This window comes from Setaria viridis, chromosome 6, assembly GCF_005286985.2.
Source record: "Setaria viridis chromosome 6, Setaria_viridis_v4.0, whole genome shotgun sequence".
Lineage (NCBI taxonomy): Eukaryota > Viridiplantae > Streptophyta > Magnoliopsida > Poales > Poaceae > Setaria > Setaria viridis.
In genome coordinates, this window is record NC_048268.2 from 33278207 (window position 1) to 33301442 (window position 23236).

At 48.5% G+C, this 23236-nt stretch overlaps 4 protein-coding genes and 1 pseudogene across 7 annotated transcripts; 2 read left to right on the forward strand and 3 right to left on the reverse strand.

The window, feature by feature from the left end:
- Positions 1-1715: 1715 nt before the first annotated feature.
- LOC117861932 (uncharacterized) lies at positions 1716-5137 on the reverse strand. The gene is made up of 5 exons (XM_034745446.2): positions 5033-5137; positions 4305-4400; positions 3524-3970; positions 2235-3286; positions 1716-2129 (listed from the first exon to the last, which is right to left on the reverse strand). Exons 1-4 carry the CDS (start codon positions 5135-5137, stop codon positions 2300-2302), a joined length of 1635 nt encoding a protein of 544 aa, XP_034601337.1. The 3' UTR covers positions 1716-2129; positions 2235-2299.
- Positions 5138-7283: 2146 nt separating this feature from the next.
- On the reverse strand, positions 7284-8606 carry LOC117862061 (cytosolic sulfotransferase 5). Its single transcript, XM_034745575.2, has one exon. The coding sequence runs from the start codon at positions 8572-8574 to the stop codon at positions 7513-7515; it is 1062 nt and encodes a 353-aa protein (XP_034601466.1). The 5' UTR covers positions 8575-8606; the 3' UTR covers positions 7284-7512.
- A 97-nt stretch (positions 8607-8703) lies between these two features.
- On the forward strand, positions 8704-13554 carry LOC117860663 (uncharacterized; annotated as a pseudogene).
- LOC117860666 (cytosolic sulfotransferase 5) lies at positions 13540-14835 on the reverse strand. Its single transcript, XM_034744041.2, has one exon. The coding sequence runs from the start codon at positions 14691-14693 to the stop codon at positions 13671-13673; it is 1023 nt and encodes a 340-aa protein (XP_034599932.1). The 5' UTR covers positions 14694-14835; the 3' UTR covers positions 13540-13670.
- A 3654-nt stretch (positions 14836-18489) lies between these two features.
- On the forward strand, positions 18490-23170 carry LOC117860664 (uncharacterized). 4 transcript variants are annotated; one of them, XM_072294463.1, is made up of 12 exons: positions 18490-18743; positions 19373-19493; positions 20067-20127; positions 20265-20378; positions 20759-20890; positions 20967-21086; positions 21528-21928; positions 22010-22109; positions 22205-22264; positions 22364-22450; positions 22561-22683; positions 22766-23170. In XM_072294463.1, the coding sequence occupies exons 2-12, from the start codon at positions 19405-19407 to the stop codon at positions 23063-23065; spliced, it is 1587 nt and encodes a 528-aa protein (XP_072150564.1). In that variant the 5' UTR covers positions 18490-18743; positions 19373-19404; the 3' UTR covers positions 23066-23170. The 4 variants fall into 4 exon arrangements, with proteins under 4 accessions (XP_072150564.1, XP_034599926.1, XP_034599927.1 ...); XM_034744035.2 differs by lacking the exon at positions 18490-18743 and adding an exon at positions 18750-19279; XM_034744036.2 differs by lacking the exon at positions 18490-18743 and adding an exon at positions 18750-19279 and having other exon boundaries at positions 21537-21928.
- Positions 23171-23236: the final 66 nt, after the last annotated feature.

A 23236-nucleotide genomic window follows, 5' to 3' on the forward strand; every position in this document is an offset into this window, starting at 1 on the left:
CTTCCTTCTTTGGCAACAGTATGATATTTGCTGAATTTATGAGCCCTAGGCTGTTGCAACGTAGTGAATAAAAAGCATTTGCCGCCACCATTACATCTTTCTTGATTATCTCCCAACATGACTTAAGGAAGCATCCAGTGAACCTGGTCCTAGAGCTCTATCACTCGGCAACTTATCGATGGCTCTTTTGATTTCCTCCTCTAAAAAAGGTGAGTCTAGCGAGGACAGGTCATGGTTGCTAATTCGCAGGTTGTTCCAATTGAAATTAGCCTGTCTCGGCTGTGGACGTTGCATGGCGGTATTAAAGAAGTTTTGGATCTCAATTGCTTTTTCCTCATGTGTCCATGCCCATCCTAAGCCCCCTTTTAGTCTTTGCATGAAGTTTTTCTGGCGCGTGGAATTGACCCGGCGGTGGAAAAAACGTTTGCTTGCATCTCCCAATTTTAGGTTGTTCATTCTGCTCGCTTGGTTCTTTCGCGCTTGTTCGATGGTAGCGAGACCCAATGCTCTAGTCTTTAGGTGGCTGCGTAGGAGGTGTTCTTCATCGGATAGTGCATGCTGCTCTTGCGCTATGTCGAGTCTTAGAATAATCTCAAGGGCCATGAAAAGTTGCATTTTAGCATCAGGTATGAGACTATTTGACCACTCCCGTAGAGTGACGGCCGTATCGTGCAGCTTGTGATATAATCTGTGGAAAGGCTCAACATGTGTAGTTGGTGCGTTCCATGCTCGGGCGACTATCTCCTTAAATCCTGGGAGTTTAGTCCAGAAATTTTCAAATTTGAACGATTTTGGACGTCTCGGGCCACACTGGTTGGACAGCAAGAGTGGGCAATGGTCGGATAGTGAAGTGGATAGGGCCTGCAGAGTATGATTGGTGAATGCCTATTCCCATTGCTCATTGGCAAATACTCTAGTTTAACAAGAGTGGGGTTTCTTCTCTCATTGCTCCACGTGAACTTTCTATTTTGGAGGTGAATCTCATGTAGGTCACAGGCGTCCAGAGTGTCTCTAAACATGGTCATGTGGTTCTGGTTCAAGTGTACTGTTGTTCTTGTCGCTCGCTTTGTAGATGAGATTAAAATCACCTAGGACTAGCCATTGGGAGCTGTTCCCTAGCTTTAATGATTGCAACTCGGCGAGGAAATCTCTTTTCCTACTAGCTCTAGTCAGGCCATAAACAACGTTAGGACGAAGCTATTGGACGTTTCTTTCATTTTAACTGTTGCCGTGATATGGTGCTGTCCTATTACCACGTCTGACAACTCAATGTGGTTGGTGTTCCATAGGAGGAGGATGCCTCCCGAGTGTCACTGAGGCCTCCCGCTAGCTTATACGTGTAGTTGTCGAGCCGATGCCCTCCCAAGTACGCGACCGTGAATTAGTCGATTTCTCTTAGCTTAGTTTCTTGGAGGCAGGCGATGTGGCACAAGGTTGTTGCGATTGTCTCACTGACGGTGTCTCTTCTAGCTCTCATGTTTAGTCCCCATATGTTCCAGCATAAGATTTCAATGTTTGTTTGTGACATTGCTAGAGTTGTATGCTTCTCTCCTGGTGGTAAGGCAGCTGCAATTCGTCGTTGAGAGCAGCGTAGCCCATAGGCCCAAGTAATCACCCTGTTTCATCAATAGAGAAACACGCAATTTTGACAGTGCTGAAGCATACACGTGCAGCAGCAGATCCTGGCTCCGCATCAAGAAAACACGCAGGTGCAATTGGGAGAACAATTGAAGGGTAGCTAATACAGTAGATGTAGCGCAGTCTTGACAGTGCTGTGGCATAAAGGTTACAACCCAATTGAAGAAGCAGTCTCTGGTGGACTGAATGAAATTGCAGTGACGTCGTGAACTGCACCGAGGTTCTGGAGACACTAATAACATAACAAAATAGAGACTCTGGATGGCGCAGTTGCGTTGCAGCTAAGTGGCAACTTGGAGCTCTGCCTGCATTGCGTTGACAGCCTCCTGGACATCGTCAATGGCATCTCCTACCACCAGCGTGCTTGCTTCATCTAGGACTTCCGCATGTGCTTCTGCAAGGTTGAATGCCGCCGTGAGCGCCTTGATCACGTCTTGAGGGAGCGGTCCTTGAAACATCGTCAGATACTCCTGTAGGGTAGCCTCGACGGGCTGCAGATCATCATTTAGCAAGCAGAGCTTACGACACAGGTTATGTTGCGCGCGCTGAATGGTTGGCATCGGCCGACGAGCAGAGAGCCGCGCGCTGCGACGTACCGCTGTCATGTCGAAGAGTCAGCATGGATGGTGGCGCTTGGTGGAACCCTCCTGCGCCGGCGGGATCAGGTGCTGTAGGGGTTGTTCTTCATCCTGAAGGAGTGTCTCCGGCCTGGTAAAGAGGGTCGCGATGAGTGTGTCATCGTTCTGGCGGCTCGCTGTCGCAGGATCAGTGCTGTGGTCACGTTGGTGTTGGAGCCATCAGGTTGGCCTTCTGCTACTTGAACTGGTGACATCTGAGAAACACAGGACAAGTAAGGGGAGCTCTGGACCAGTGGAGATGACATGGGCAGCGAGGACTGGAGAAGGAACGTGTCCTGGCTTAGTCTGTCAGCTTGCACCTGGAAATCTTGGAGAGCCCCATCAACCTTCTGGATGGAGATCGCTTTGGCAGCATCGTGGGTAGGTTGCTCAGGTGGGAGCGATTCCAGGATGCGCGCAAACGCGTCAGCAAATTTCACCATTGGCGGCTCCTTCTGCTTTGGCTCGGGGAGACGCTCTTTGGACCAGGCTTCAGTCTCGTGAAGGGGGAGCCTATCCGCAAGGGCCGACGCCTTGTCGATGTAGTCGAGGAGGAGGTCGCGCAGGGGTGGGAGCTCTGTGGCTGTCAGTCCCTGTTGTCGGCGTAGGTAGTTTCTGGCCGCTTCTTGGAGCGTGGATGTCTGGTTAGCAAACAAAAACTGGAGCTCGATCACCTGTGTGTCGCGGAGGGCACCGAGCTTAGGCAGTTGATGTGGTGGGCTGGTGCAGAGGCCGTTGCTCTCTTTCAGGTGGTGGCGCCTGTTGTGTCTGCTCCCTCCCGCCCAGTTGGAACGCCTGGGCGAGCGCGAGCGCTCACGGTAAGTGTCGCCGCCTGCCTTCCACGTGTCTTGGCTGCGGCGAGAGCGCTCGCCGTGGTCATGACCGTCATGGTCGTCGTCGTCATCCTTGCGCCGGCGCCATACATTGCTGCGGCCCAGGTGGTCGTTGTTGTAGCCGTGGCGCCGGTCGCGGTCATCTCTGCTTCCACGCCGGCGATCGTCTTCTGCCTTGCTGTTTCGACCAGGTCGCTTCTAGTTAGAATGCGGTGGTGAGCGTTGGTGAGCGGTGCGTTCCACGACCCAGCATGGCACGGTTTCCCCATCGATGCAGCCAAGGTGCCATGGCGGGAGGCGGCGAATCGCTGGCGTGCAGGAGGTCCTGTCGTTGAGGTTTACCAAAGCCAGCGTGTAGTCCTGGATCTCCTCCAGATGGATGATGATGCAGTGCTTGACTCCCCTCTACCAGTGCTCCGGTGGCGTCTATGACACCAACACAGACTCCACCCCGGCGTCGCGCACCCGGCCGGTGAAGGTTAGCCAGACACACTTAGGGATAGTGCTTGGATTCACAGTCCATGCCCACATGTTGATGGTCTTGGTCTCCTCCAGCCGGTCCAAGTTTGCGTTGATTGCTTCCAAGGCGCGGTGGCTGCCGATGAGGCGCTCCACAATGTCAGCTCTCCAAGCGTGCATGGGCACACCGCCGAGGTGGAGTTTGACACGAAACAGCAGCGCGACCCCCTCTGCGTCGCGGAGGCTCCTCCATTTGGTGAAGTGAACCTCCACGCCGGGGCCTATGGCTTTGCCTTTTTGGAGCGCCGCTGTGCAATGATGCACATGCTTGAATTTGATTAAGAAAGCTTCAGGAAAGTGGCGTGAGACGGTCACCTCTCCGTAGCGCAGGCTGAAGTCATCCTTGACGGCCTTCTCGATGTCCTGCAGCTGCACTGGTTCAGGGCCTCGCACCGCCCAGGTTACCACCACCGTCGCATCCCCTCTCGCGGGTCGGCGTCGATGTCACCCTTGGCCTGGATGAGGCAGTCCGCCTGCTCCAGTCGCGTCGCGGGGTCGCCGAGTCTTGACATTGTCGTCGATGCAGTCAGCGGCGGTAGGGGAGGAGGAGCTTGACGGGTCGCCAGTTTTGGTCTATCGGCTCGATCCGGAGGACGGTTGCCCACCGGCATGCGGAGGAGGAATCCCTTGGCGTGCGGTACTTATTGCTGCAGTCGCGCACACGGTGGCTAGAGCGATGACAGTGGAAGCAGCGTACTGGGTCTCGACACTCGGCGGTGCGGTGGTTGGCGGCGAGGCAGATGAAGCAGCGGTCGTCGGTGATGTCGCAGAAGGCGCACAGGCCCAGAGCTGCCTGTTATTGGGGGGCGAGAGCGGTGTTGTGGATGAGGAGGACACGGTGCAGCTCTGCTTTCGTTGGGACTCTACGTGAGGCTTGAATGCTTCTCCTTTCTCCACCAAAACGGCGGCCTGACCGTCTTCCATCCGGCGTCTTGGTGAGGAGTAAAGATGGCCGCCTTGCACCGCGCGCCCGTCACCTCAGCCGCGACTTGACTGGCGGAGTGGCGGTGGTTGGGCTTGGGAGATCTACGACGGGAGAGGGAGTAACTGCTCCGAGGGGACACAATAATGGCAGAGCTCCCCCTTCGAGGTCGCCGTGCCTGGCTTGAATCCTCGTCGGTGGATCCTCTGAGGACCTGTGCGTAAGTGCGGCGTACCGGGGGAGAGCGGCTCCAGCCTCCTTCCGATGGAAACTGCGGAGCACTCACCTGGATCTTGGCGTTGACCTTGGGCTCTGTGCATGGTTGTAGGGCCAGGGCCGGTCTCAAGATTTGGGAGGCCCGGGATGAAAGTAAAACTTGGAACCCTTTGATATAAACATTATACAAATATATATGAAATGTTACTAATAAATATTTAAATGTATCTAAAAGTAATATTCATATCAACTTATTTATACATATTACCTTAAAAGTTTCTACTAACATTCCTCGATGCAATGTCACTTATGATAAGGTTGATGTTAATCTCATCCAACAATTTATTCTCGATACATAATGTTGCCAAACCATTTAACCTCTCCTGAGTCATTGTTGACCTGAAATAGTTCCTCAGTAACTTCAACTTTGAGAAGCTTCTTTCAGCCGATGCGACAGTCACAGGCACAGTAAATAAGAGTCGGTAAGTAATTCAGACATTAGAATAATTAATAATTAATGGTATAGATAATTGGGGAATTGGCAATCGAATCACCTGATCATATAATCTAATTGGCGCTAACCGCAAGGTCCGCAAGCAACACGCGGATTGGTCAACTGCATACACACACATACACCACAAATTGGTTAGGAACAACGATCGCCCGACCGAGTTGTGTGCGCACACTTATACAACGACGAGTACCGTACCTAGAATCTTGGATGGCGGCGCAGATCCTTGGACGATGGCGTATGAGTTTTGACAGCGGCCCCCTAGACGACGGCACGCCGCGTCGCGTACGAGTTTTGGCGGTGGCCCCCTGGACGACGCGCACGAGAACTCGAGTTTTGGCGGCAGCGTACCAGTCGAGTTTTGGCGGCGGCCCCTTGGACGACGCACTCATGCACGCGTATGAGTTTCGGACTTTCAACGGGCCCCCTGGACGACTCACTGATGCACGCGTACGAGTTTCGCGACCCACATGTACGAGTTGGAGTTTCTATTTGCGCTGCATTCGTTAGTCCTAATCCTAACCAGGCCTACGTTGCCTTTCTTCCTGTCCTAATCCTAACCAGGTGTTCAGGCCTATGTTGCTGTGACCTGGGGTGGGCCCCTAGGATTTGGGGGCCTGGCCCCCCTGCCCCCCGCCAGGGCCGGCCCTATGTAGGGCGGCCGGATCTGCGATTGGCTTGGGCGATGGGGTGGGGGCGGCTGGAGTGGCCGGCCAGGCTGCGATTGGATTCGAAGTGGGGGCTGCGGACGAGCCTAGGCTGCGGTGGTGCGGTTGCCGTCGTCAGGAGGGGAGCGCGTGGGGGCATGTTTTCTATATGGTATAATCATGATGTCGGCAGCCCAACCCGTTCCTCTGTATACGAGGGGTCATCATTAAGGATGACATTACACTCGCTAGAGACATTGCTTGTGGCGGCCAACAAGATGTCACCGGGGGTGGAACCATGAATTCATTTTTTTCATTGTTAAGGGGAAAGGCCAACAATTCAATTTTTTTCAAAAAAAATTAATCGGATATAAAATTTTCAATGGAAATTTGCTAACAGGGATGTTCCTCCATGTTGTGGTGAAGGTCACGGTGAGACAGCTCGAGGTGCTTGCTGCACGAGCAACCCGGGCTGAGCACGCTAGCTAAAACATAACTGATCATGGAATCTCGATGTACGATGGCTGCTGATATATGTACTCCTACCAGACGACGGCTCAGTAGCACCAGCCTTCGTGTGACTATATAGAATTGCACGCGTAGAACACGAGCTCTTTTCCAAGTGCACGAATTGCCGGCAGCAAATGTCGGTCACGACGATACGGTGGTTACGAGATCGCATTCAAGCTGAGCGGCAAGTGAAGTGGGCATGGCGTATTGGCGTGGCGAGGCATCATCCATCCACACACAGAGGACGGGCCTAGGTGGAACCTGGCTTGGGCCGGTAGGTAGGCCGCGGCGAAAAACAGAAATCTCGATCAAGTGGACCCATCCATAGGCCTACTTCAGTCAGCCCGTCGCCTCTGAAGCCCACAATACTCGCGTGCATTCTGGTTCTGTCTGGATACCGAGCGCTTAAATTTTAGCAGTGTCACATGTTTGGATGCTAATTAGAAGGATTAAATATAAATTAATTATAAAACTAATTGCAGAACCCTATGCTAATTCGTGAGACGAATCTATTAAGCCTAATTAATCCATCATTATCAAATAGTTACTGTAGCATCACATTGTCAAATCATGGACTAATTAGGCTTAATAGATTCATCTCGCAAATTAGACTCCATCTATGCAATTAGTTTTGTAATTAGCTTATGTTTAATACTTCTAATTAGCATCCAAACATCCGATGTGACAGGTGCTAAATTTTAGTGCCTAACACGAGAGTGTACAATTCAGTTCGTTTTTTTGAGTGGTACAAATAAAAGTACAATCCAGTGATTCCAGTCAGATTGTTGATAACTCAGGATGGATGTGGTGGATACGAGCCCAGCGCGTAAGCAGCAAATATCTATTCAACGCAATTGCACGAGCACTCAATTACGGAAGGAAGCACGCAATACTGTCTTATGAAATTATAATCGACGCACACGGAGTTCTTGTTGATATCTTATTAAAGGAAATCAAGGCACACTCTTACCGTAAGTGCACAAGCATACACGTAGTCGGGCTCGGACGCAAAGCAACCTGGAATGTAGGTACATATGTGTTCGGAAAATCAAATGCACATGCAGCAGGCATTCACCGGCGACGCACGATTCCCACCATGTCAAAAGGAGAGCCCAGATCCTTTCAGTTTCTCCTCAACGATGCAGTCCAGCTTCCTCGCCATCTCTTCCGTCAAGTGGTTCTTCCAATCCCCAACCTTCCCAGACCTGAAAAACGAAGCGTTCTCCATCGGCAGCCCGCCAACCCGATCAGACACTCCCGTGGAGTTTACCGGCAGGCTCTTGAGGTTCTCGAAGCTGCACAGCCTCACCACCTCCTCCACCACTCCAGCACTCTCCTCCTCCTCAGTGAATGGAACACCAAGAAACTCAGCGAGCATCTTCACATGCTCAGCAGGGTTAGCCATCATCTCATCGTACTTCAAGAAAAGAACTCTTCCCGGCTCTTCCATGCTCCACTTCCAATACCCAAGGAAATGCTCCCAGAAAGGCCCACCGAGAGAGACCCCTTCGCAAAAGAACTCGAAAGCCTTACCCAAATCTATGTGGAAATCCTTGCGCACCTTGTTCATGAAGTGCCACGTGGACACAAGGACGTCCTTGGGCTCCCGGCACAGGTACACGATCCGGCAACCAAGGGTTGATGCGCCTGAGGGTAGCAATGTGCACGGGAGGTGCGTGCTGAGGAGTCTCGGGGACGGGAGCGCCTCAAGCTCATCGATAGGGTGGAGCTCCCGGTGAGGCACCTCCAGGAATGGTACGAGATCCTGAGGATGGCTGGTGAGCACGGGGTGGCCATGGCTAGCGACAAGGTGCCGGGAGCGGTTGGCAACTGTGAACGCGAGGGCCTTGAGCCAGGTGGTGCCGCACTTTGGGTATGTGGCGAGGATGATGTCGTCGGCGCGTGGCCGGAACTGGGCTTGCACGAGCACGGTGCTCCTGGCCACTTCGGGCGTGAGCCAGAAGCCTTGGAAGAAGACGAACGGTTTCCACCATCCTTCTCTGGTCGGAAGCCTGGATGTGAGGCTCTCACCCTCCTCTGGGCCGCCATGGTTGGTCTCAGTCTGAGCTTGAGCCATGGCAGGCAGGAAGAGAGGGTTGGAGAGCTTAGTGGTGTTGTTGGACGGGAAAAGAGCGGTGGTCGAAGACAAACCCGGTTCCATTATTGAGCGCCAGCCTGGTGTAGTGGCCGGCAAGAATCAATCAAGCCTTTTTTTTTCTTTTCTATTTTCGACTATATATATACTCAAATGCACGCGTGGATCGCGAGGTCATTTCTTAATTCCCGGCAGCAAATGCATCACGAAATCCACCAGCAGACAAGCCTTCCTATGCGTGGTCCGATGGGCCGCTGAAGAGAGAGAGCTCCTTTTCCTTTGGGCTTTGAAGTGGACCAGCAGCATCAGCTCGCCCCCGCAAAGCCCAAAAAAAGGTGGGCCGGCCATGCCCATGTCCCCCCGCGGCCCCCAGGGCGCGGACATCACGCACACGGCCGAGCGTAGCGCCGCCGGCCCTTCACTCCCGCCCGTTGGTCCTCTCCGCCTGTCCGCCACCGACGCCACAGCGCCGCTCCAGCCTCGGTCTAGACGATTGCCTCCTTCCTTCCTTTCGCTAGTACGTAGTCCTAGCACACTTGGGAGTTGGACGGCTCGTTCTGTTCTCGGGGAGGTTCTTCTTTGCTGTGGCTGCGAGGAATCGAGGCGCCGAATACCTCTTGCCTGCATCACCGCCGCAGCACTCTGGAAGTGCGGCCGCACACCTCATCGTCGTCACCGGCGTGCAGTGCTCATCAATTCGTCGAGGGCTGATTTCTTCTTCTTTGGTAAGATAACGATCCCTAGTTCCCTACACTACCTTGCCGGAATGGTTGTAGGATTAAATTTGTTTGCCTGCTAGATGTGCCAGTTTGCGGTTGAAACAGCGATTTGATTCTCCTTGTAATTTGAACTTGAGTTTATTCGATTCCAGTTCTGATAGAAAGAATGAATTTCTGACTTGGCAAACCTGTGAGCAGGAGCTCTTGCACGAATTTGCAGTTGGAACCGTGATACGATTCCCCTTGTAAAGTTTATCCGATTCCAGTTCTGATAAAAAGGAATGATTTTACTGACTTGTCAAACCTGTCAGCAAGAGCTTACCAGTTTGGAGTGTGATTTGGCTTGTCCAAATGTGGTTGTTGTTTTGAAATTCCCTTCTATTTGTCTTGTGGTTGATGAGTGATGACTGCTTGTGGGCTCTGCTGGGCTTGGCAGGTTCAACTGGCAATCCTAGCGGACATTTGTAGCTGGTGGGTGCTGCAAGACCCGCATGAAAGAACTGCAGCCAGAGTGGCACAGGTCGTCCCGCTTGCATACTTACCTGTGATTGGTGGTTTAAACTGTTTTAGCAGATTTACTGTAGCATTATTGTATAGAGATACAGAAATTCACAAGAAATTGTCTCTTTTCCAATCATCTCTTGGGTTTAGCAATTATCTGCAATCAGCATTGAAGTTAAAATGTTATGTTTGCCTGTTGAGTAATGGGAACCATCTAAAAGTTTTTGATAGATTTGTCTATTTCTTTTTCGATGCAGGAATATTTCTTTTATCAATCATGGTTCATGATAGGAAGAGCTGAAAGATTCATATCTTCAATGCTCCTGTGGCACCGGCCCAAATGCACTGCTGAATGGTTCAGGCACAGCTCCTGGGAAGTTTCTTCTGGCCAGTTCTCTGTATCCGCCTCTTCAGTTCAGTTAGAGGACTCGAGCGGTGATGAAAAGCTGAATTGTGATCCTGATAATGAACCTATCCGGAAACGACACCATTCTCTAAGCTCTGAAAGTGTTGTGCAGACGCTCCGCTGCCTAAGGAGGAAGCCTGCTGTTGCATTTGCCTACTTTAAAGATACACATAGCCTTGGGTTTCACCATGACTTCTCAACCTACTCAGAGATGATACAAATTTTATCCCATTCATTCCAGGGGAAGATGCTGGTATCCTTTTTCTGTGAGGTTATCTCGGCAACTGATAGTGGCAGTCCTGAAATCTTGACACTCATTGATCACCTCAGAAAAACATGTGTCACTTCTCACGTACTCTCATTTGCAGTCAATTGCTTAATCAAGGCATACAGCACATGCCACGATGCACAAGCAACAATAGAGAAGTTTTGTCACCTTTGCAGACTTGGATTTGTCCCAACAATTTGGGCTTGCAACTTTCTGCTCAAATTTGTATCTCAGAGCGGTGAATCGGATATGGTTGTCACCACTTATGATCAAATGAAGTGCTTTCAGTTGACACTGGATGCTCATTCATTAAACATAGTCACCAGGTCACTTTTCCAAGCAAATAAGGCTAATGAAGCATTCCAAGTGTGGGTTGGGATGATTGAAATGGGAGTGAAACCAGATGTACACGGATACTCGTCATTTATAATTGGTCTTTGTGATTGTGGAAAGTATGACCTTGCTTATAACATGATAAGCAGATATACTGTTCTACAAGAAATCACCCAGGAGAGGGTTCCAATTGAGGCCATGGCTTATAACATGGTAATTGATGGACTATGCAAAGAAATGAAACTGGAGAAGGCTGAAAAAGTCTTGGAGAACAAGACCAAACATGGATTTGCCCCTGATCAATATGGTTATAGCTATCTCATTCGTAGTTATTGCAAAATGGGTAACCTAGAAAAGGCGTGGCATCATGTTTAAGCTATGGTATCCCATGGCATTGAGACAAATTGTCACATTGTTGGCTATCTTCTACAGTGCCTCAGGAAATTAGGCATGACATCTGAAGTTACTGTGTACTTCCAGAAATTTAGAGGTTTAGGACTCCATTTTGATGGCGTGCTTTATAACATTGGTATGGATGCTTATTGCAAGCTTGGGAACTTGAACGCAGCAGTTCAGCTACTGAATGAAATGATGGCTGAAGGTTTGGCACCAGACAAAATACACTATACATGCCTGATCAATGGTTACTGTCTCAAAGGAGAAACAGAAAAATGCTTGGCAAGCATTTGAGCAGATGTTGAAGGCAAATATAAAACCAGATGTAGTTACATATAACATATTGGCCAGTGGATATAGCAGGAATGGTCTTGTTATGAAGGTATTTGATCTTCTAGAGCACATGATGGACCAAGGGTTGGAGCCTAATTCACTCACCTATGGTGTAGTTATTGCTGGTTTTTGTAGAGGAGGCAACCTGAGCGAAGCAGAGGTGTTATTTAATATAGTAGAAGAAAAAGGGATAGATAATATTGAGGTGATGTACAGTTCTATGGTTTGTGGTTATTTGCGTTCAGGCTGGACTGACCATGCTTACATGCTTTTCCTTAGGGTTGCTAAACAAGGAAATATGGCGGATCCGTTTTCATGTTTCAAATTGATAAGCGGCCTTTGTAGAGATGGAAAAGTAGAAGGGGCTTCAAGTGTATGTAGCATGATGCTGGAAAAGAATGTTGTTCCTCATGTAATTTCCTACAGCAAACTTATATCAGCTTATTGTCAGACGGTAGATATGCACAGTGCTCGCTTATGGTTCGATGATATGGTTGAGCGAGGACTTTCTGATGTCATTGCATACACTGCACTGATGAATGGTTATTGCAAGGTTGGCCGGTTGAAAGAAGCATGTGATTTGTTTGATCAAATGATAAATTTTGGAATCAAGCCTGATGTAGTTGCATACACTGTGCTATTGGATGTCCACCTAAAGGAGATTCTGTACCGAAGGTGGCAGGACATTGCTAAGGAAACAAGGAGTATTCTTCTTAGAGCAAAGCATAAGACGTGGCTGAGCAATATGAAAAACAATGAAATTGGACCTGATGTAGTCTATTACACAGTATTAATTGGCGGGCAGTGCAAAGCAGCATATCTAGATGAAGCTCGGGGATTGTTCGATGAGATGTTAACAAAAGGACTTGCTCCTGATGTTTACGCATACACAGCTCTTATAAATGGATACTGCAGCCAGGGAGAAACAGCTAAGGCCGAAGATCTTTTACAAGAAATGTTGGATAAGGGAATGAAGCCAGATGTACTGACATTTTCAGTATTAAGTAAGAGAACATGAGAGATTGAAAGGTTCATTCCTATTTATGATGCACCGGTTGTTGTGTGTTGATGAATGACTGAAGAGATCATTCCAACATAAAGGTAATACTTTCTTGTAATTGTATTTAATCTGGTCATCATGAGTTTACTAAATATTTTAGCATCCGCTTGGATTGTGTTATCCAATATAATGATGTTTATCCACCTGCAGACTGTTGTGTTCTGAGAATCGTACCAGATTAGGCTACATTGATCACTGGACCTATGTCTGTCAGGAAGCCGGACACCTGGAGCGCGGGAAGACTGCCCTTTCAGCACAGCATTGGGTCTTCAAGGAAAAGAACGAAATGCTGGTACTTTCATCTCAAGACCAAGAACTACCAATGGTGCTGTGCGCACACCATCCTGGCAAAGCCTGCTGTGGCAGCTGAGCCAACTATGAGGTTTTACGGGACCATTTTGTGCCTGCTGATTGGTGCTGTGTTCCCAGACAACCAAGAGTGGAGTAGACAGAGGTAAGCTCTCCAGGGTCCCGGTCCCAGGCCATGGGGGGGGCTCTTGATGCTCCTGAGTCCATGCTGCGTGCGCCACATTCATCGGGCTGCGATGAGGTGATCTCAATTGTTTTGAGCCATGTATACGGGAGTCGGGAGGTACGTGCCAAACTTTTAGTATTCAGGGTCTTGTATTTGATATCCCCAACTCATTTTACCTTGTTTTAGCAGAGAGCAAGCTGATTGCTGTTGTGTTGCGCTCTTGAGGCCGTCTCACTGCCTGGAGGGAGCCTCTCCTGCAGAAACACTGATGTGCGCCTACAAGATAGTGAATTTCCTCACTGAGAAATGGTGCTCGTTGTAGATGAATTAGCCCTGATTTGAAAAGTCGCACACAGTGCATGAAGCCAATAATCTGCCGGTACGCATTGGATACAGGCACGCGGCCGTCACACATACTCCCCAACAATGCACACGTATTTGGATTGAATGAGGTGAATTGGTTCTTTTTTCACTTCGATCCACGATGCATTATAGTATGTCCGACATTGTGGCACGAGCATGAGGCATTATTGGACACAATTTTTGAGGCACTGAAATAGTTATTTATTCTTTGGAAAACGTACGCTAGCAGTCCTTTCCCTATAAATCAAACTCTTACAAATTAAAACCAGTCCCAACCAAATCTTAATGCACCCCAAACAACAAGGTAATTAAGTACTATGACAAACAGATTGTGAAAAGGTTAGGCCGGATCCTCTGAGTTTCTCCTCAATGATGCAATCCAGCTTGCGAGCCATCTCCTCAGTGAGGTAGTTCTCCCAATCCCCTACCTTTCCCTTCCTGAAAAACATGGAGTTCTTGGTCGGCATGGCACCGATCCGACCAGCCACCACCCCATCGGAGTTCACCGGCAGGTCCCTGAGGTTCTGGAAGCTGCACAGCCTCACCACCTCCTCCACGACCCCGTCGCTCTCCTCCTCGACGGTGAAGGGAACGCCGAGGAACTCGGCGAGCATCCTGACGTGCTTCGCAGGTTGAGCCATCATCTCGTCGTACTTGAGGAAGAGAACATTGTTGGGCTCTCTCACGCTTAGATCCCAGTACCCTAGGCAGTGCTCCCAGATAGGCCCGAACACGGAAACCCCCTCGCAGAACAACTCAAAGGCCTTGTCGAACTCTATGAGCCGCGCGTTTTGCGCGTGGTGCCACGTGGACACGAGCACGTCCTTTGGGTCCCGGCACAGGTACACGAGTCGTCGGCAGCCGAGAGGCAGCGTGCCTGGGGGCAGCAGCGCCGGCGGGACGTGCGTGCACAGCAGCCTCGGAGAGGGGAGCGCCTCGAGCTCCGCTACCAGGTAGAGGGTCCGGTCGGGGAGCTCGAGGAACGGCACGAGGTCGTGGGGGTTGTGGCTGAGCAGCGGGTGGTGGCCGCCGGCGACGGGGTGGCGGGAGCGGTTGGCGACGGTGAAGGCGAGGGCCTTGAGCCAGGTGGTGCCGCACTTGGGGTACGTGACGAGGAGGACGTCGTCCGGGCGGGGGTTGAACTGGGCTTGCACCAGCTTCACGCTCTCGACTCGCTGCGGTGTCAGCCAGCAGCCCTGCAGGCGGAAGAGCGGCAGGAACCACCCTTCTCTTATAGGGAGGGTGGTGGGCGTCTGGGTGAGGCCATCTCGTGCTTCTCCCTCGGAGCCGCCGCTGTGTTCTTTCTTCTCGAATTGGGGTGCATCAGCCATGGCGAATTGGCGAGGTAGTGGATGTGTAGCTAGAGCTAGAATATGATGTGGGCTACGAATGGTTTACATTTATAAAAAAAAGATCAGAGCACGAGAAACGAGCGTTATTTCGGGAAACTTATATATATCGGTTACCTAACCGGACTAATCATTCGGGACTTTTAATCCGGAGTTGATTAAAAAAATATTCTAAATTCCCGAGAGATCTCAAAAGTCAAAAGTTACATGATTTTTCACGCGAAATATACGCGTGCGCGACGCATGGGATTCGAACCCACAACCCTCAAACCTCGCATGTAACTTTCTTACCATCTCACCTGCACTATACATCTAACTAAGTAGGGGATGCAATCCTTTTGTAGTAACTCGTGGGGGACCCTTTAATCCCGATTGGTGTTATCAACCGCACCCTCGGAGGCTTTATTTCGGATTTTGTAATACCAACCGGGACTAAATGATCACAATTTAGAGATTTTTGTCGAGGATACAAAGTCGTCGGTGAGGGTCAGTAATAAGCTAATCCCAGTCCCACGCAAATAAATAATCTAGCCACCTGACCTACCTCTAAAGGAAAATTCTATAGCCAGCTGGCTCGCAGATTGAGATCCTACAAAAATTATTATAGGTGCTCCTATAATTTGCAATCGTGCATCAGATGTTAGCTTATCTTACGGGTACAAATCGGTCGTCGCGCTCGCGCATATTTTGGTTGGTGGCAACGCAACGCTGCCACGCAAGATGAACAGGAGCAGGCGACCCCACCTGCAGTGAGAATCGTTAGGTTGTGTTATGAGCTCCGTGCACGACCAATAGCACTCGTGGGCCGTGCTGGGGACTCTAGAGATTGGGCCGGAGGAGAGATTTCAGACCGCGACTGACTCTCAGCCACACACCACCACCAAATCAATCGCCTGGGCTCACGGGATTGAGCCCAATAGGACGAAGCGAGCAGAAAATGTCAGGCATCGTGGTTGTCTGGGCCACGACGATGCCGGTCCCGCACGCAGCCCGTGGCGTTTGCTTTGGGCCTTCCTTCGGCCACGCCATGCTGCTGCTGCTAGTGGCCTGTGCTCTCCCACCCCGCCCGACCCCCAGTGTACATGGCGCATGATGAGCCACACGTGTACACTGATTACCTTTTAAGCCTCGACCTCTTATTTTTATTCATGAAACCGAGCCTTTATTTTTGAACTCCATCTCCATGATGGCACGGCCATGATTACGCACGACTGTCTTCCAATGTACAAACAGCGATTTTTCTTTATTATTATTCAGGAACTCGATACTCCCTCCGTTCCAAATTGTAGGTCGTTTTAGTTTTTCTAGTTTCATAGATATTATTATGCACCTAGACAAATGCTATATCTAAATATCTATGAACTTAAAAAAATTAAAACGACCTACAATTTGGAAGGGAAGAAGTATATGGGGGTGTTTGTTTCTTTAGGAGCTCCTAAAATTCCTGTCACATAGATACTAATTAGGAGTATTAAACATAGACTAATTACGAAACTAATTGCACAGATGGAGACTAATTTGCAAGATGGATCTATTAAGCCTAATTAGTCCATAATTTGATAATGTGATGCTACAGTAAACATGTGGTAATGATGAATTAATTAGGCTTAATAGATTCATCATGTGAATTAGCCTCCATCTATGTAATTAGTTTTATAATTAGCTCATGTTTAGTCCTGCTAATTAGCTTCCGAATATTCGATGTGACATAAATTTTAATCCGGACTAAAGATCTAAACACCCCCTTGTTGGGCTCAGCGTCCCTACCATCGTCCATAAAAGCATAAACCGGCAGCACATTGTCAGCTCGATCGAGTTTGACCGCGACCTCAAAAGAAAATTCATGCATGCATGGTGGTGTGACACGACGTCCCAACCGTGGCTCAATCCATTTGCATGCATCAATCGATTGATGTTATATCACCTGTAGCTCGCCGGCGACTGTCTATTTGCAGAGTCCTCCGCGGGACGGCACCGCTCGCAATGCAAAGAAACCGATGGATGGACGACCACACTGGAGCCGGGTCCAGCAGGGTGCTTCCCCCCTGCCGTCTCCATCGGAATATAAAGTATGCCATCTGTTACCAAAACACTCGAGGAATAAAGCATTCATGGTCACGCTCACACGCCGGCCTCATCGTCGACGACGACGCCCAAATCCAGGATCATCCGCCTGCCGCTCCTGCTCGTAACCACCTGGAGGAAGAAACCGATGGATCGGATGGCGGGTCGTCGTCGGTTGCCGCCGCGTGCCCGCTCGGCCGGCCGGCGTTTAGCCCTCCCGTGACCCGGCGACGTCGACACGCTCCAGCCCAGGGTGCCGTGCCCATCACCGTGCTTGCATCTCAGTGCAGTACTCTGCAGTGCAGTGCAGGCAGTATCCTACTCCTGGCTCACTCTAGCTGTCGTCGATCGCTCACGGGGGGCACAGGATCGAGCAGTTTGGTCAGGTCAGCGCGCCGGCTCCACCGGCTAACACGCGGCGAGATCGATCGACAGCGCCCGCTGCACTGTAATAAAGCGTCGGCATGTGCTTTGTGGAATTTTTCTTAGGTCCCGTTTTCTTCCACTGACTTATTTTTAGCATCCGTCACATCAAATGTTTAGATACTAATTAGGAGTATTAAACGTAGACTATTTACAAAACCCATTACATAAGACGAATCTAAACGGCGAGACGAATCTATTAAGCCTAATTAGTCCATGATTTGACAATGTGTTGCTACAGTAAATATTTGCTAATGATGAATTAATTAGGCTTAATTAGGTTTAATAGATTCGTCTCGCCGTTTAGATTCGTCTTATGTAATTGGTTTTGTAAATAGTCTACGTTTAATACTCCTAATTAGTATCTAAACATTCGATGTGACACGTGCTAAAAATAAGACAGTGGAAGAAAAGACTATAGGTTTGCTCTCCTTCTCTTCCCTCTTGTGATTCACACCCCTCCTGTTTCGTTAAAAAAAAAAAAGCGTCGGCAGGTCGTCCAGCCGAGCGGCGGTCGGATCGGGTGGACGCGCGCGTCGGCTGGTGCTGCCGCCAGCAGGCCGATCGACCCCACTTTCCATGTGGCGGATTGCTGTAAAAAGACCTGATTTTTACGACGCGGTCACGGCCACGGCCACGGCTCGGCTTTCTTCTTTCTCTGTGCCGGACCCTTTCTTCTTTCACCCGGGGCGGTGGCCGGCTTTCGCGCGCGCCTCCTCCTCCCCCGTCCACGTCCCATCGGCGTCGCCTCGGCTGGCCCCCGCCCCCGAATCCGTCCCTGTCACTGTCACCGCGATCTCAGTCTGCCCGCTCAGCCCAATCATTCCTCACCTGCTGTTCGTTCGTGCCAGTTTTAATTTCCGATGACCCAGATCGCTGCGCATGACGCCGGTTTCCTGACTGATTTTCCTCGTCTGAAAAAGGCCCCCCCCCCGACCCGGCCGTTGCGTGTGTCAACAACTGCACCAGGCACTTTCGGTACACCCAACCGCAAGAAATCGCAACGGATCGGCCGTCGCTGAGCAGAAGCACGTATGTGCATGCGAAGTGGATAAGCTGGAGTGGCAGGCGGAGAGCATGCCGGACCGCCGGAGACGACCAGCGATCGACGGCACAGTGGTTGCGGTGGTTGCGGCGGCTGGTTCCCTTTACCCGCCATGGAATCGGACCAAGGGGATGGAAACGGGAGAAGGTGCCGTGGTGGCAGCAGCTCGCGACCTAATCCCCTGCCATCTGCTCTGACTTCAGCCACCCACCTAATGACATCTGCTTAACAAGCTTATCGTTTTAATTTCTGCAAAAAACGATCGAGCACTGCGTCATTACTGAGATCTGGTACGGGTCGCCGTCGTCTCCGGCTTGCCCCCCGGCCGTTTCGCCAGGCACGCACCGGCGGTAAGCCCCGCATCGTCGTCGTCATCATCATCGCCTCCACGTCGCCATTATTGAGCACTGTTGTGTTTAGCTTGGAGCCGTTGGCTAGCTCACCTCCCTCTCCCTGCTCTTTTAATGGCGGGATTAGCAGGGACATCGTGATGATTGAGGGTACCCCCGTTCCTCTTTTCTTTCGTTTTGCCTCCTTTTAAGCTCGCCTAGCTTTCCTTCGTTCTTTATTCTTTTCATTTTTTTCCCCTGACCGTATCTTCCTGCGGGTTTCATCCGCTTTCTTTACTTACCTCTGCTGCATCCTTTGGCCTCGTCCTTGCGTGTGGGCCACCTTGTCTCTCAGGTCTCAGCAGCTAGCTCCTGCACTACTAATCCTACCCTCCACAAATATCAGCTCTTAATCCTCCTCCAAGCACTGTTAGTTGTCAGCCTATGTAGTAGCTGTGCTGGCGTTAGGACCTCTCTGCTTGTTCATCGTTTTTGTTGTGCTCAGTTAGTTGCTCTTCTTGTCCTTTTGCACCTCACCTTTCATTTCATTCCTTTGCATGGCAAGGGACATAGGTTCTGTCTAGTTCAGTGAGTGAAATTTTACCGAGCTTAATCATCGCCCTCCTATTCTTCTTCCGTTCTCCTCGGTGGCAGCTCATGGCACACAGCAGGAGCTCATGACATGCGAGTTCAGATAGCTCATCAGTGTGAGGGGTTACCTGAGCTTTGTCCTTCTCTGAAGCTTGACATGGAGAGAGGTGTTGCTTGCAGTACATGCTCAGTCTTGATAGCTTTGGCAGGTTCTTGGTGATTGAAGCATAGTCCAGCAGCCATGGAGGACCCAGGACTAGAGGCGCTCAAGGAAAGAGGATTCAGTGCAGAAACACCATCTTCTCATCAGCAACACCGACACTCAAGAAGGTTAATATGCAGTAGTTTTTTCAGCATGATGCATATGGTTCTTCTAGCAGTGTGACTGTGTGAGTGTCTGACCATATATTCCTTTTCTTTTTTGAGCAAACAAAAACTGAGCATAAATTCTATAAAAGGCCATAATAGTGGCTTCGATCGCCTTTTTTCGATAATACTGTTTGATTCTTATTTGGTTGCATTAGCAGCATTTTCTGCATAGACCTATTTAAATTTTTGTGTGTTACTGTGCTCTGCCATTGTCTTCAGCAGATCACTTCAATAGTCTCTCAGGTGACATGTACTGCGAGTAATAATGTTGAAAGTTTCTGTTCTAGCTACGCAGAGTGCTCGTGCCTTTTCTGTGAATTTGAATAGGAACATCATTATAGACAGTTGTACTTGAAAAATCATTTTCCAGCACCACATCTTTATGCTATTATGTTTCTTGTCTCCTTTGACTGAAAAAAGATCCTCCTTTGACTACAGAAATATTCAGTTTCAGCATCCTGAGCTGCCAAGCTTTCAGTTACACCTCAAGTGCTTGATTTTCTATCTAACCTTGATAAATTGTTCTCTTTTCAGTGCTATAAGCACATATGTAAATGTCACTGACATATCGCCACGACTCTCCGATCACATACCTGTGGGTAATCTAATTCGTTTTTTGTTTTTGCTTGTACTGCTTTCTTGTTCATCGAGTAGTCAAAGCAATTATTCTTCAGCCACTTCTTTTATTTTGACTGAACTTTGCTTGTTCCACTCCATTTCCTTATTGTGCAGACAACCAATCGCAATAAGATGCTCCATACAAGATATTCTCTTAACCTCCCTGACCAATTGCCCGAGCATCGCATCATCACCAGTGCAGAGAGAACTGAAAGAACTATTTCAAAGGTCAGTTCCATACCCTAACAAATTGGTTCATGATCCTGATCTCGAGGGCCTATCTGTTTCCAAAAGCTGAAGAAAAGCTGTCAAAATGCAGGTCTTCCATCCATTCTTTATGAATCACGTTCCTTTTCTTAATAACTTAGTATATCATGATGCCAACAGAATGATGCTTTGTCATATCTAGGGGGATGTGATTAAAGTCATTAGTTATGATTATGCTCCCTTTTTAAAAATGATGTGTGTATGTGCTATAGTCAGGAACTGTGTTTCAAGTCCAAATTTTGAACAGCATAAAGTCAATTATCAAAAAAGAATAGTTCAGATGTACATACGTGCTATTTAGACCTTTTAATCTTTGATTCCTGATTTTGTTTTGAATGCAGTCTGTTGCAGACTTGACCTGGGAGATAGCAGTCCTTGAGGAGGAAGTTGTTCGCAAGGAACTGCACCTGCTGTCCTTATACAGAGCCGCATTTGATCAATACCTCGGCGTCTCTCCTCGTGCTTCTGCTCTGGTACAAACCTTTGCCACCTGGAATAGATCAATGATCAGGGGTGATGTTGCATACTAAGGCAACAGTTGTTGATCAGGTGGAGAAAGAATCGCACCGTCAACGCGGCAGAAAGACCACTGACGAGGGCACCCTTCGCCTGAGAAACATCAAGGAGTCTGCAGCCTATAACCTGCCAACACTCTCTGATTCTAAACGCGTATGACAGCTTCTCTTCCATTCATCGATACAGTTATTAGCTCTGTTTTAGTTCTTGATTCTTCTTAAGGGGGCGTTTGGTTCCCTTTGCTTATTTTTAGCACGTGTCACGTCGAATGTTTGATACTAATTAGGAGTATTAAACGTAGACTATTTACAAAACCCATTAAGGCTAAACGGCGAGACAAATCTATTAAGCCTAATTAATCCTTCATTAGCAAATGTTTACTGTAGCAACACATTGCCAAATCATGAATTAATTAGGTTAATAGATTTGTCTCGCCGTTTAGCCTCCACTTATATAATGGGTTTTGTAAATAGTCTACGTTTAGTACTTCTAATTAGTATCTAAACATTCGATGTGACGGGTGCTAAAAATAAGCAAATGTAACCAAACGGGATCTAAGTGAAAGCATCTGACGTGGCTTTGATGTTGCTGAAGCATACGCAGGAGCTATTAAGATCATCTTCAGGGCGGTCCAGCCTCGCAAACTTCTTGAGTGCTTCTATCACTGAATATGTACCCAAGATCTCCTGCAAACTTTCAGAGGACATACTAAGGTGCATTTCTGCTGTCTACTGCAAACTTGCAAGCAAGCCATTGAAAGAGGCAAATTCTGAGCCATCGTCCACTCCTTTCTCATCTGCATCGAGTTCCTTTTCTCTGAAGTACCCGGTCGATAGTTGGAGCCCTCGATGCCATTACAATGTCGACACAACCTCTGATACATATGGTTCATTTGATGGGAGTAATGGACAATACACTGGGATGATAATTTTTCCAAGGATACATATAGATGAAGACAAATTTGAGTATGCCTCTAAAATGCTGGATACTATCAGGTAAGCGAACTTGTAAAAGATTAATATAGGAAGGAAAAAGAACTTGATTTACATTTTACAGTTGGTCCCATTGTGTCCCAGAACGCTGATAAAACGGCTGGAGAAGATTGACCCTACAAAGATGGAACATGAAGAGCAACTCTGTTTTTGGATTAACATCCACAATGCTTTGGTTATGCATGTATGTTCAATATTTTTAGCTATTACCACCTTAAAGAATGTTTGCTTTTAGATTCAGCATGATACATAACTAACATTCCTTCTGAAATATTACAGGCTTTCATGGCCTATGGGCTACAGGAAAAACGCATGAAAAGCACTGACATGATTCTGAAGGTACAATTATCATACTTTTAACAATCAGTCAAATAACAACCACACTGGCATTCGAATCACATATGAATTTCTCTGACAGTGTTGAGTAATCTGTTCCAGGCTGCATATAATGTGGGTGGACATTCAGTAAACTCCCAAATTATTCAGAACTCAATTCTAGGATGCCAATCCCACCGCCCTTCACTGGTATGGCATTCATCAATATAGCAATTATCAGTCAAAGATTTATAACAAAAGAAAAGAAAAAGTTTGCATCATGAAAGGATAATACTAACATACTGGGCATGAAATTACAGTGGGTTCGCACGCTATTTTCACCAACAAAAAAATCAGGGAGCTCCATGCATCCATATGCGCTTTGTCATCCAGAGCCAATTGCTCACTTTGCTCTTTCCACAGGAGCATTTTCAGATCCACCTGTAAGCTCCACTGCCCTTACTAATTTTTCACCATTCCAACCTTATGTTACTAAGTTATAATTATTGTGAATGACTTCTACAGGTAAGGCTGTACACAGCTAAGAAATTATACCACCAACTGGAGCAAGCCAGGACTGAGTTCATTCAAGCAAATGTCATGGTCAGGAAGCAGACCATCTTCCTACCCAAAGTTCTCCACTTTTATGCAAAGGATGCTGCTCTAGAGTTGCCTGACCTGATTGACATGGTATGTGAGAGCATGCCTGAACTTCAGCAAAAAGAGATCAGACAATATCTGAGGAGGAGGATTGACAAATGTGTTGAGTGGTTGCCCTACAAATCTTCTTTCAGATATACTGTACATAGGAGTTTGGCTCAATAGAAACTATTTTCCTCTATATATGTTTGTGCCTGTAAGTATTGAACTAAGAAAAATTGATTTATGCGAGTGTAAATAGGTGAGTGGTAAATTTTCAAAGGGAGGAAAGTTATAGCGTTAAAAAACTTCTTTCTGTTTACCGCACTACCACAAATTTGCGGATATCAATCAAGG

Coding starts and splice junctions, on each gene's coding strand:
- LOC117860664 (XM_072294463.1), top strand. CDS start 19,405: ATGGAGGACCCAGGACTAGAGGCGCTCAAGGAAAGAGGATTCAGTGCA. Junction 21,087..21,527: donor CACTCTCTGATTCTAAACGC/GTATGACAGCTT, acceptor ATGTTGCTGAAG/CATACGCAGGAGCTATTAAG. Junction 21,929..22,009: donor AAAATGCTGGATACTATCAG/GTAAGCGAACTT, acceptor ATTGTGTCCCAG/AACGCTGATAAAACGGCTGG.
- LOC117861932 (XM_034745446.2), bottom strand. CDS start 5,137: ATGACTCAGGAGAGGTTAAATGGTTTGGCAACATTATGTATCGAGAAT. Junction 4,401..5,032: donor GTGACATTGCATCGAGGAAT/GTTAGTAGAAAC, acceptor CCCCAATAACAG/GCAGCTCTGGGCCTGTGCGC. Junction 3,287..3,523: donor CCGGGGTGGAGTCTGTGTTG/GTGTCATAGACG, acceptor CATTCTAACTAG/AAGCGACCTGGTCGAAACAG.
- LOC117860666 (XM_034744041.2), bottom strand. CDS start 14,693: ATGGCTGATGCACCCCAATTCGAGAAGAAAGAACACAGCGGCGGCTCC.
- LOC117862061 (XM_034745575.2), bottom strand. CDS start 8,574: ATGGAACCGGGTTTGTCTTCGACCACCGCTCTTTTCCCGTCCAACAAC.